The sequence below is a fragment of the Balaenoptera borealis genome, assembly GCF_965194805.1.
Source record: "Balaenoptera borealis genome assembly, chromosome: 19".
Taxonomy (NCBI): Eukaryota; Metazoa; Chordata; class Mammalia; order Artiodactyla; family Balaenopteridae; genus Balaenoptera; species Balaenoptera borealis.
This window is the reverse complement of record NC_138878.1, coordinates 17,790,053-17,802,287: the sequence shown is the minus strand read 5'-3', so window position 1 is coordinate 17,802,287 and position 12,235 is coordinate 17,790,053. Positions and strand designations below refer to the sequence as shown.

Genomic DNA, 12,235 nt, shown 5'->3' with positions numbered 1-12,235 from the left:
TTGCCTAGTACAAATCTAGCCCTTGAGCCCTGAGACCTTGGTGGTGTAAAACTGGTGGCAAGGTAGCAACCACAGGCTAGAACCAAACCCAGGACTTGGGCTGATGCCCTGTTAGGGGTTTTAGGATTGGTGAGGGCACCACAGCTTTGCCCGACCTGCACAGCCCCCTTCCCTCCTGCACTATGGATGGAAGCCAAGGACTTCCTCAGACCCCCACTGGTTGCCTGGCTACACTGGGCACTGGGCTGGATGATGTGCTGTTTGAAAGGACAGCATACTCAGGAGATTTCAGTGGGACTGATTTCTTGGCTGCTGTGTATTTGGGGGATGGAGGTTGGGGAGAGAGGTAGAAACCTGCTGCCTCTTAAACCACCCTGTATAAAATCTGCAATACAGCTTTTCCATGTACCTGTGCCTGAAATGTCTGCAATAAAGAGGTGTTTGTAAACTATGGTTCCTTTCTTTTTGCCTGAGGGTGCCAGGTCATGCAGGGGGATGCTGGGAGACATTAGGGAACAATGTGATGTTTGTGGTGGGACCATCTCCTCTGCCCTTGCAATTCCTGGGTCTGTGACTTCACGGGTCCCCTCAGGTCTTGGGTTACACTGACCCACTTCCCAAAGGGGAAACCGAGGCTCCTGCCAATTCAGCTTGTTCCTGGGGCATCTGAGGGATTCAGCTTGGGCAACCAAATTGACCCGGTCCTAGACCCACCATGAGCCCATGCTTTGGGAGTGGACATGGACCGGGCGGGATATCCTGAGGCAAGTAGGGCGCTTTGGGCGGTCCAGTAGGTGGACATTTGCTCTACCTCAGCCTCGAGGAACTCCCCAGACCCTACTAGCGCAGGGGCGGGACCGCAATAGGGGCGGGCTCCGGGAGGGGCGAAGCGTCCGACCCCCAGCCCGGAACCTTTCTTCTCCGCTCCGCTCAGGTTCCGGGAGCCGAGTCTGGGGCGGGCCGGAAGTGGAGGCGGTTGGTGGGGTTGGCGGGGCTCAGGGAACGCGGCGCGGGCGGCGGTTTGCGAGCTTAGATTGGACCGAGTGTAGTGACTGGTCCCACTGTCTGGTCCTGGCGGGGCCGTGCTCAGCTGGACGGCGCGCGGCGGCGGCGAACGAACGCGGCGCGGACCCGGGCGCCCGCGGCTGGGCCCATGGCCTCCTCCTGCGCGAGCATCGACATCGAGGACGCCACGCAGCACCTGCGGGACATCCTCAAGCTGGACCGGCCCGCGGGGGGTGAGCCGGAACGGTGGGGGTGGGTCCTTGGTGAGCGGGCAGAAGGGCGATGCGGGCCTCGGCCACCCTCATGGCCCTTGGGTCACTCAGGACCGGCTCTGCATCCTCCCGGCTGGTGAGGGCAGACGAGGGTCGGAGCGGCAGATCCCTGAGCGTGCTTGCTGAAGGGCGCAGACCCCTGGGTGCGATCCTTCCCCATCCCGGAGCCGGGCCGTTCTGCCTCGTCCTTCAGCGTCTCGGCTGAAGGTGAGGCACCTTCTCTGAGTTCGCAGAGCCCACCAGGTGTCCTGGCCGCAACGTCTCTAGTGTTCCTGGAACTGGCCCGGGTTCCCTACCCTTTTGCCACAGTTCAGAGGCCTAGTCTGGGCTCTGTATGCGGAGTTCTGGGTCTAGACCTAGGCGCTGTGCTGAAGAGCCGCTGATCTCCCTATGCAACTTGCCCTTCCTTCTGGAATACAGACTCTAGACATGCAGTTCTGAAACTGATTTTCAGGAGGAAGGTGACCAACCCCAATTCTGTGTCCTCTTTGGGATTAAGGCAAATCACAGACTGCACAGTCCTGATTGGATTAGGCTACAAACATCTGCAAGCCCTAGTTTACGTCGATTCGTTTAAACTTTTCTTGGGTTTGCAGTGGTACCTCAGAGCTGCTCCTGCCCTCAGTGAGCTCCTAGGATACAGAGCTAACAAGGTGTAATATAATGCTCTTCTCATTGAAAGAGATAAGTGTTTGGCACTGTGATGGGGATAGGTTGGGTGGGGTGGGGGCTGGAGAATGCCTGAGAACAGATCCGAGAGAAGAGCAGTGTTTAGGCTAGGTCTTGTAATATGGAGAGGGGCTTGGGTGTCAGGAAAGACATTCTGCAAAGAGGAAATAGCATATGTGAAAGTACCAAAGTTTCATGGCAGGTTCAGGGACCTGTGAAATGTTGTAGTGGTTGAGAGAATGGCTGGTAATGGTGGTGTGGATGTGCAGCGGCCAGAGCTGAGAATTGGTGTTTCCTCAGACCCTGTTCTGAAACCTGCTGGAAGGTCCAAACTGGCTCCCTTTGGAAGCAGGCACTGGTGCTCACTCCTGGGTTTAGCTAACCTCTAATCTCTGAGAAAATCTATCTGCTGCCTGGAACCACCAAGCCCTTTTCCCCAGGCCTGGAGTATGTGCTCCCTGGACGCATGAGCTTGGCCTGGCCCTCTCATGCTTATTAGCTGCTAGTAGACTAGTCTTCACAAAGGTTTGGTAGAGCCTGGCATGGGTAACATGTAGCTTGTTTGTTTGTCCTCATGGTAGCCTGCCTGGAAGGGAGAGTGGTCAGCTTACCCCTGAGCAGCTAAGGTGGCTCTGATGCAAGTGAGGTGGCCTGTAGTCTTTCCTCTTAACTCTTTGCTTATTGATGGGTACTTGATTCCCCTGTTTGCCAAGTAGCCCTTGCTTGTCTCCTCTCACTGGAGGACGATGTGAGACCGCAGGCTGTTTTGTGACTAGAAACTTGTCATATTCCTTGAATATGAGGCCCTACTCTCCTTGCTACCTGGGAGTTTTGGAGTAGTGTCTGAACCTATGAGGGTGCTTGAAACACAGCCAATGGTAAACAACTGAAAGGCTGTCTTTCCTGATTACACACCCTACCCCATAATTTCTCTACTCTTTGTCCAACTCCTTCATGTCCATTTCTCCAGGGTGGCTTCTTCTGAGCCATTTCCGTGTCAGGCAGTCTCCTTTCTTTCTTATTTCCACATCTTATCATGTCTTTCCATGCCTTAGAAGCCCACCCTCTCTTCTCCAACCCCTCCACTACTTTGGTGTAGGCCCTGGTATCTCTCACCTGGATTCTCAACTATCCTGCATGCTACTTTAGAGCAGTCAGTCCTCTGGCCATAGCAGATCATGTCACTTTCCCATTTAAAACTTTTGTGGCTCTCATTACCACAGGGAAAATCTAAGCACCCCAGCCTCATACCTAAGACCTCTGTAGCCTTGTTTTCCCTCCATCCTTCCCATGTTTGTGTGTTCTAGCCACGCTGGCTCTGATGGCACCTCCTCTGTAAAGTCTGTCCTGACCCTTCCCATGCCCTCCTTCAAGTACACAGAGTCCTTCTGTACTGACCCAGGCATGAGTATTAATTGGACTCAGAGCATTCTTATACCCTTCCTCCAGGTAGAAGAGCCTCATGCTCATCCTTGGTCCTAGCATGCATTGGGTTCACCATCAGTGTTTATGGAATAAAGGTTGAACAAAGGGCCCTCCTCCCCACTGACAAGCTTTGTTGAGTGTTCCTAGAGCACCTCATGGTTCTTGAATGAAGCTCTGCAGGAGGAGAGGCCAGTGGGCAGGTGGAATAACTTCATCAGAGTGGCCCTTTCTGTCTCTAGGTCCCAGTGCAGAGAGCCAGCGACCATCTAATGCCTACAATGGAGATCTCAATGGGCTCCTGGTCCCAGACCCCCTCTGCTCAGGTGATGGTACTTCAACAAACAAGCCTGGTCTCCGAGCCATGCCACCTATTAACCTGCAGGAAAAGCAGGTCATGTGAGTGTCTGGGAGATGGCAGTGGTGGTGATGGGGTCTTTGAGGCATTTGTGAACTAAAGGCATAAGGTGAGGGGAGAGGGTCCAGCAGCCTCTGCTCCTTCCCCACTAGATGACCTGGGGTGGAACACTTAACCACACTGAGTTTGCACTAGGATGAGGGGCAACGACAAGCTCAAGGGCCTGGCCTGGATCTGAAGTTTGGGCACCTGGTTTAGCATGGAAGTAGGGCCATTCCCAAGGAGGGAGGTGAGCAAGGGAAGCTGTAGGTTTGGGGACCAGTGAACCAGGCAGAGTTGGGCATCTGGGACTTTACACTTTCACCAGAGTGTCTGTATCTTCTCCCCCCAACCCTGCCTATCGAGACTTTGGGTGGACAAGAGTCACGCTGTGCACCCCTCCCCACAGCTGCCTCTTAGGAGACGACAGTTCCACCTGCATCGGGATTTTGGCCAAGGAGGTGGAGATTGTGGCCAGCAGTGACTCTAGCATCTCGAGCAAGGCACGGGGGAGCAACAAGGTGGGCACCAGGATATCATGGCATGTATAATGGATGGGGCACACTTAGGCTGTCCCTCCCCCATTCCATGCTGCCAGTACCATTGGGGACTATCCTGACAGACAGGTAGTGTATCCCAGTCTCAGGAAGCCAGGGTTGGCTGCCATCCTCTGTGGGAATCTGGCCCCAAGAGTTGTGAATGGGTGGCTGGGCCTGCGCATATGGCCTCTACTGTCCCCAGGCATGCTGGGGGCTACCTCAGCTCCAGGAAAGCTGCCCCAGCCCTCGACTTCTATGACCTTCCTCACTCTTGGTTCTCAGGTGAAAATCCAGCCCGTCGCCAAGTATGACTGGGAGCAGAAATACTACTATGGCAACCTGATTGCTGTGTCCAACTCTTTCTTGGCCTATGCTATTCGGGGTGAGTAGGCACAGTACGGAGGAGGGAGGTGTTCTGCTAGTAGCCCCAGAGATGCAGCTCTACTGTCCGGTCACTCAGCCCACTCAGACCGTAGAGGTATAATGGAAGGCTTGTCTGTGCTGGTCCCAGCTCTGCCAGGCCTTCTGGAGCCGAGTGAGAAAACAGAGCTTGAGACTGGTAGTGGCAGAGAGGCAGGCAAGGGCAGGGCTTCTCTGCTGCTGCCTGGGCCTAGATACTTATTCATGGCCTACCGCTCTCCTGATTCTAGCTGCCAACAACGGCTCAGCGATGGTACGGGTGATCAGTGTCAGCACTTCAGAGAGGACCCTGCTCAAAGGCTTCACAGGCAGCGTGGCTGATCTGGCCTTTGCACACCTCAATTCCCCACAGCTGGCCTGCCTGGATGAGGCAGGCAACCTGTTTGTGTGGCGCTTGGCCCTGGTTAATGGCAAAATTCAGTATCCTTTCCCAGGGTGGGATGGGGGACTGAAGAAAAGTGGGCGGAGCTGGGTCTGCCAGACATACCTCATTATCCACCTGCCTAGCCCTTAACACCCTGCTCAGAGAAGAGATCTTGGTCCATATCCGACAGCCAGAGGGCACTCCACTGAACCACTTCCGCAGGATCATCTGGTGCCCCTTCATCCCCGAAGAGAGTGAGGACTGCTGTGAGGAGGGCAGCCCAACGGTGGCCCTGTTGCATGAGGACCGGGTGAGGGGGCTGGGCATGGGGGGAGAGGAGGGGACCAAGTAGCAATGGTGTAGTCATGGGCTGAACGCTCACCTCCCTGTACCTGCCAGGCTGAGGTATGGGACCTGGACATGCTCCGCTCCAACCACAGCACCTGGCCCGTGGATGTCAGCCAGATCAAGCAGGGCTTCATCGTGGTAAAAGGCCACAGCACAGTAAGCCTGCAACTGACTGCCTTTCCTGCCCTCCTCTCCCCACCGCTTTATGTCCCTCATCTATTCCCTGTTCCCACAGCTGCCCAGATAGCTTTCTAGCACTCTGCCATGGGAACTTGGAGCACAGAGGGACCCGTCTCCTGTAGCGCTCACACCTAACCATGCACCCCATGGATCTGGTCTTCTCTACAGCACCCCGCCCCCATTAATTGTCTTTCATACAAACATGCAGATCCGCTTTGGGTCAGCCTAGCTCACTGCCATCCTCACCTGAGGAGGACTTGCTCCCACCTCTAGTCAGGTGGCAAAGCAAGGCTTTTTGGGTTCTTCCCAGTGCCTAAGTGAAGGGGCCCTCTCACCTGATGGGACTGTCCTGGCTACTGCAAGTCATGATGGCTTCGTCAAGTTCTGGCAGATTTACATTGAGGGGCAGGATGAGCCAAGGTAAGGCGGAGCCTGAGGGCCTGGGCTCCCCCAGGTAGGAGATCAGATCACCCACTCAGGCCACTCATATACCTGCCTGCAGGTGTTTGCACGAGTGGAAGCCTCACGATGGGAGGCCCCTCTCCTGCCTCCTGTTCTGTGACAACCACAAGAAACAGGATCCTGAGTGAGTGAGTGGGCAGGTAGGAGGGTGGTGGGCTGGACTTTGGGCTCCCAGCAGGGGCCCAGCCAGCCACTCAGTGCCTTGTTGCTTTGCAGGGTCCCTTTCTGGAGGTTCCTCATTACTGGCGCTGACCAGAATCGGGAGCTGAAGATGTGGTGCACGGTGTCCTGGACCTGCCTGCAGACCATTCGGTAAGCAGGGGCTGTGGGGCTGGGCAGGGGCAGGGTTGGGTTCCTTCTACCCTCTCAGTCTCATTCATCCTGCCTCGTGGCGCCCCCCTCCAGCTTCTCCCCAGATATCTTCAGCTCAGTGAGTGTGCCCCCCAGCCTCAAGGTTTGCCTGGACCTCTCAGCAGAATACCTGATTCTCAGCGATGTGCAACGGAAGGTGGGCTGCAGTGGGGACACTCTGGGCAGAGCTGATAGCATCAGGGAGGACAAGGGTGTGTGTGGCACATCCACAGCTTCCCAGCCCCTGAGCTCAGCTGTGAACTCGCTTCCTGTGCAGGTCCTCTACGTGATGGAACTGCTGCAGAACCAGGAGGAGGGCCGTGCCTGCTTCAGCTCCATCTCTGAGTTCCTGCTCACCCACCCTGTGCTGAGCTTCGGTATCCAGGTTGTGAGTCGCTGCCGGCTGCGGCACACTGAGGTGCTGCCAGCCGAGGAGGAGAATGACAGCCTAGGGGCTGGTGAGCTCCTCAGGGTCAGGGATGTGTGTTGGGATGTAGGGGAGTGCTGAGGCACAGAGGGCCAGGGGCTTAGTTGTCCACATTGTCCTTGCAGATGGGACCCACGGAGTTGGTGCCATGGAGTCTGCAGCTGGTGTGCTCATCAAGCTCTTTTGTGTGCACACTAAGTGAGTGTGCTGGGGAGGCCCGCCTGTGCCCTGTCTGTGCCCCTCCCTACCCTGCTGACACTGACTCTCATATTCTCCCCCTGCTCTCCCTGCAGGGCATTGCAAGATGTACAGATCCGTTTCCAACCACAGCTGAACCCTGACGTGGTGGCCCCGCTCCCCACACACCCTGCCCATGAGGACTTTGGTGAGTTGGGGGTGAGAGGAAAGCAGGTTCTGACTGGGGTCTGAAATCTGACTCAAGTGGCAGCTTTTCCCACAGCATTTGGAGAGTCTCGACCAGAGCTGGCTTCTGAGGGCCTGGGATCGGCCACTCACGGCTCCCAGCCTGACCTCCGACGCATCGTGGAGCTGCCTGCACCTGCCGACTTCCTCAGTCTGAGCAGTGAGACCAAGCCCAAGCTGATGACACCTGATGCCTTCATGACACCTAGTACCTCCCTGCAGCAGGTATGCTGCGGGAGGAGTGTGGGGTGCAGGGAGGGAGGCCCTGGGAGTGCCCCCCACAGCCACAGCCCTCGTTCTCCGCATCTCCCCAGATCGCTGCATCTCCCAGTAGCAGCAGCAGCAGCAGCAGCAGTTCCTCTCTTACAGCGGTGTCTGCCATGAGCAGTACTTCGGCCGTGGACCCCTCTTTGCCCAGGTGAAATGAGGGTCAGAGTTAGGGCGTGGCAGGGGCTGGTGCCAGGTGATGCCAGGCTCTGGCTGCTTACACTTCATCCTTCCTGCCACCAGGCCACCTGAGGAGCTGACCTTGAGCCCCAAGCTACAGCTGGATGGCAGTCTGACAATGAGCAGCAGCAGCAGCCTGCAGGCAAGCCCGCGTAGCCTCCTGCCTGGCCTGCTCCCAAGTCCGGCCGACAAATTGCCTCCCAAAGGGCCCGGGCAGGTGCGTGTGTGGGTGTGTGTGAAGTGCAGTGTAGCAGGTATATGGGAGTGGGAAGGCCGGCGGCAGTCTCCTCCCACAGCACTCTGTCTTCTGGTCCTGCTCTTCCTCAGGTGGTCCATGTTTCCCCTGAGGGTATTTCAGCCCCCGGTGTCCCTGGAGGGCAGATCCTCAGCCTTTCCATCCCCACCTCCTCTCCTCCTGGGCTGCGGCCATTTTTGACCTTCCTCCCCCTTCCCCATTGTCCCATCTCTCATCACTACACACACCAGTGCTTCGTCTCTGTACTCCTTTTACTCCTACTTCCCACCACCTAAGTTCCCACCTTTGGCCCACCTCAGGTGCCTACTGCTGCCTCTACACTATCCCTGGAGCTGCAGGAAGTGGAGCCCCTGGGGCTACCCCAGGCTTCCCCCAGCCGCACCCGCTCCCCCGATGTTATCTCCTCAGCTTCCACTGCCCTGTCCCAGGATATACCTGAGATCGCATCTGAGGCACTGTCCCGTGGCTTTGGCTCCTCTGCTCCTGAGGGCCTGGAGCCGGACAGTATGGCCTCAGCTGCTTCAGCACTACACCTGCTGTCTCCACGGCCCCGGCCGGGACCCGAGCTTGGCCCCCAGCTTAGCCTGGATGGAGGCCCTGGGGATGGGGATCGGCATAGTACCCCTTCCCTCCTGGAGGCAGCCTTGACCCAGGAGGCCACGGCCCCTGACAGTCAGGTCTGGCCTACAGCACCAGACATTACTCGTGAGACCTGCAGCAGCCTGGCAGAGAGGTGAGGAGCTTAGGAGGGGGGAAATGTGCTGATGGTAGGGGCTTCAGATAGAATCATCCATTGCTGAGTTGGCCTGTCCCCCCAGCCCCCGGAATGGCCTCCAGGAAAAGCACAAGAGTCTGGCCTTTCACCGACCACCTTATCACCTGCTGCAGCAACACGACAGTCAGGACGCCAGTGCCGAGCAAAGGTAGGCACCACCCCGCACCGTTCCTCTCACAGGGAGGGCCAACAAGTGGGTAGGTTCCTATTTCTCTCCTTGCCCTTCCCACAGTGACCACGATGACGAGGTGGCCAGCCTGGCCTCTGCTGCAGGGGGCTTTGGCACCAGAGTTCCCACTCCACGTCTTCCTGCCAAGGACTGGAAGACCAAAGGATCCCCTCGGGCCTCACCCAAGCTCAAGCGAAAGGGCAAAAAGGATGACGGGTAGGAGGGGTCCTGGGGCCAGGGAGAGGGGTGGTCTTCAGGCTGCCTGCTTGACATGGCCTGAGGCGCTTCTCCTCTATGGCAGGAATTCATCCGTGGGATCCCGGCTCACAGAGCACCAGGTGAGCGAGCAAACCCCTTTCTGCTTCTGGGACTCCTGCCTGTAGGGGTGGGGTAGGGTCCAAGCCTTCCCCTGGTCTGGTGTGTGGGGATGGGCGGGGTGGGCATCATGTGACTGTTGGTGTTCCTGGCAGGTGGCAGAGGCCCCTGAGGACTGGCCAGCACTAATTTGGCAACAGCAGAGAGAGCTGGCGCAGCTTCGGCACAGCCAAGAAGAGCTGCTACAGCGTCTGTGCACCCAACTTGAAGGCCTGCAGAGCACTGTCACGGGCCACGTAGAACGTGCCCTAGAGTCACGGCACGAGCAGGAGCGTATCCTTGTGGGCAGTGGCGCAGCATGGGGTGGCAGCAGCATTCTTGGCCCAGGAAGGGATATGGGACCTGCTGCAGCCCTGTTCCTTAGCTACAATGCAGAGCGGCGACTGGAGCGGGCACTGGCCGAGGGACAGCAGCGTGGTGGGCAGCTGCAGGAGCAGCTGACGCAACAGCTGTCCCAAGCACTATCTTCAGCTGTGGCTGGGCGGCTGGAGCGCAGCATACGGGATGAGATCAAGAAGACGGTTCCTCCATGTGAGTTTTGCATGGAGACTTTTTCTGGGTGGGCCAGATGGGAGTGGGGTCCCCTACCTGTCAAGCTTCCTCTCATGGCTCTACCTTTCCCTCCTCATCCTGTCCCAGGTGTGTCTAGGAGTCTGGAGCCCGTGGCAGGCCAACTGAGCAACTCAGTGGCCACCAAACTCACAGCCGTGGAGGGTAGCATGAAAGAGAATATCTCCAAGCTGCTGAAGTCCAAGGTGCTGTGGGGCCCAAGATGAGGGAGGTTGGTGGTTGGTGGGCTTGGGCTCAGCTTTCAACTCAGCCCCTTCTTCCACCCCCAGAACTTAACAGATGCCATTGCCCGAGCAGCCGCAGACACGTTACAGGGGCCAATGCAGGCCGCCTACCGTGAAGCCTTCCAGAGCGTGGTACTGCCCGCCTTCGAGAAGAGCTGCCAGGCCATGTTCCAGCAGATCAATGATAGCTTCCGACTGGGCACGCAGGAATGTGAGTAGGGTCATATGCCCCAAGAGGGGAAGGGCTATCATCTTCTCCCTACCATCCCTCTCATGGCCCCCATGGTCACTTCGCAGACTTGCAGCAGCTGGAGAGCCACATGAAGAGCCGAAAGGCACGAGAACAGGAGGCGCGGGAGCCCGTGCTGGCCCAGCTGCGGGGCCTGGTCAGCACACTGCAGGGGGCCACTGAGCAGATGGCGGCTACCGTGTCCAGCAGTGTTCGGGCTGAGGTGCAGCACCAGCTGCACGTGGCTGTGGGCAGGTGTGTGGGCAGGGCACTGAGCTAGGTGGTGGGTTTGGAAAGGGCCAGACCCAACTGCCTGTTAGCCTCATCTCCCTCACTTGCCTTTGCAGCCTGCAAGAGGCAATTTTAGCACAGGTGCAGCGCATTGTTAAGGGTGAGGTGAGTGTGGCACTCAAGGAGCAGCAGGCTGCCGTCACCTCTAGCATCATGCAGGCCATGCGCTCAGCCGCTGGCACACCTGTCCCTGCCACCCACCTCGACTGCCAAGCCCAGCAAGCCCATATCCTGCAGCTGCTGCAGCAGGGCCACCTCAATCAGGCCTTCCAGCAGGTAAGCCGGGCACTAAGCCCAGATAGAGTCAGGAGTCTCCTGACAAGGCCCACACATCATACATTCCACTCTACCCATCAGGCTTCGGGTGGTCTGGCCTCAGCAGACTCTTTTTGGTTCTCTTTGGCCTCCGGGGCATTTCCCTTGCTTTTCCCTCTGTCTGGACCCTAGATCCCTTTCTTCCTACCTCAGTCTACCTTGTTTCAGAACCACCCTTCTCAGGAAACATTTCCTGATTCCCTAGAGTAACAACACAGCCCTACAGTGCTCTCTCTGGGCCCCAAAGCATCCCCCTCAGGATGCCCTACTCTGGTCATCCTCTCCCAGGCCACATAGCCGACAAGCAGGCATTCCATCCTGACATTAGCTATTAACTCTTTTCTCTACTCAGGCCCTGACAGCTGCCGACCTGAACCTGGTGCTGTACGTGTGTGAAACTGTGGACCCAGGCCAGGTTTTTGGGCAGCCACCTTGCCCCCTCTCCCAGCCTGTACTCCTTTCACTCATCCAGCAACTGGCCTCTGACCTTGGCACTCGAACTGACCTCAAGCTCAGGTGAGTGGGCATAGTCAGGGACTAGGGCTGTGGTGAAGGGCGGGAGCAGTTCAAGGCAGAGACTCCCACTTCTGCCTGACTCCCCTCCTTAATTTTCTCCACCAATCCCCTCTGCCCCCACCCATCTCAGGCTTTGAGGCCTCCATTATCAGCCTCTGGGCCTCATTGCCACCAGGGGGCACTCATCTCTGCTGGAGGCCACCTGTAGCCTGTTCTTTTCCTAAACCCCCAGCTACCTGGAAGAGGCTGTGATGCACCTGGACCACAGTGACCCCATCACTCGGGACCACATGGGCTCTGTCATGGCCCAGGTGCGCCAGAAGCTCTTCCAGTTCCTGCAGGCGGAGCCACACAACTCACTTGGCAAAGCGGCCCGGCGTCTCAGCCTCATGCTGCACGGCCTTATGACCCCCAGCCTCCCTTAGCTAAGTCTGCCTTGCCCAGGATGGGGTGGCACTGAAGGTCAGCAGACAGGCCTAGGCCAAAGCAGGGTCATGTCTGCCCTTTACCTGCTCAGGCTCCCACCTCTGGCGTGTTTGATGGGGATAGCACTGGCTATGGTCTATAGGTTGTGGTAGCCAGCAGGTTTAGGCTGGGCCCAGGGTGGGTATTGTGCCTTCTTGGGTTCTGCCATGCCTGGAGCATGACCCCTGAGATTATGACACCACTTTAGTTGAATTTTCCATGCTCCTTTTTACCACCAATTTGGTTCTTTTTGTTTTTGAGAAACATTGAGAAATTCAATTAAATGCTTTTGGAATAAAATGGAGTATGTGTGTGCTTTTCGTA

At 57.2% G+C, this 12,235-nt stretch overlaps 1 protein-coding gene across 6 annotated transcripts; it reads left to right on the top strand.

Annotated features, from left to right (window-relative positions):
• The first annotated feature begins 942 nt into the window (after positions 1–942).
• On the top strand, positions 943–12,215 carry EDC4 (enhancer of mRNA decapping 4). Of its 6 annotated transcripts, none has more exons than XM_082369774.1 (29): positions 943–1,238; positions 3,611–3,767; positions 4,175–4,286; positions 4,587–4,686; positions 4,955–5,144; positions 5,251–5,398; positions 5,488–5,592; positions 5,927–6,036; positions 6,119–6,202; positions 6,295–6,390; positions 6,484–6,586; positions 6,707–6,887; positions 6,982–7,054; positions 7,150–7,241; positions 7,305–7,504; positions 7,594–7,697; positions 7,790–7,868; positions 8,282–8,715; positions 8,801–8,905; positions 8,990–9,142; positions 9,228–9,264; positions 9,397–9,574; positions 9,677–9,832; positions 9,941–10,056; positions 10,141–10,306; positions 10,393–10,579; positions 10,672–10,891; positions 11,283–11,446; positions 11,679–12,215. In XM_082369774.1, exons 1-29 carry the CDS (start codon positions 1,154–1,156, stop codon positions 11,869–11,871), a joined length of 4,128 nt encoding a protein of 1,375 aa, XP_082225900.1. In that variant the 5' UTR covers positions 943–1,153; the 3' UTR covers positions 11,872–12,215. The 6 variants fall into 6 exon arrangements, with proteins under 6 accessions (XP_082225900.1, XP_082225901.1, XP_082225897.1 ...); XM_082369775.1 differs by having other exon boundaries at positions 7,790–7,943; positions 11,655–11,785; XM_082369773.1 differs by having other exon boundaries at positions 944–1,238; positions 7,317–7,504; positions 7,790–7,943.
• The last annotated feature ends 20 nt before the right edge of the window (positions 12,216–12,235 follow it).

What these genes read in the sequence shown, in the direction of transcription:
- EDC4 (XM_082369770.1), top strand. Translation starts at nt 1,154, where the DNA reads ATGGCCTCCTCCTGCGCGAGCATCGACATCGAGGACGCCACGCAGCAC. An exon ending in CTCCCAAAGGGCCCGGGCAG is followed by an intron (nt 7,944 to 8,281) that starts GTGCGTGTGTGG and finishes GGCCCACCTCAG; the next exon opens with GTGCCTACTGCTGCCTCTAC. An exon ending in CAAGAAGACGGTTCCTCCAT is followed by an intron (nt 9,833 to 9,940) that starts GTGAGTTTTGCA and finishes ATCCTGTCCCAG; the next exon opens with GTGTGTCTAGGAGTCTGGAG.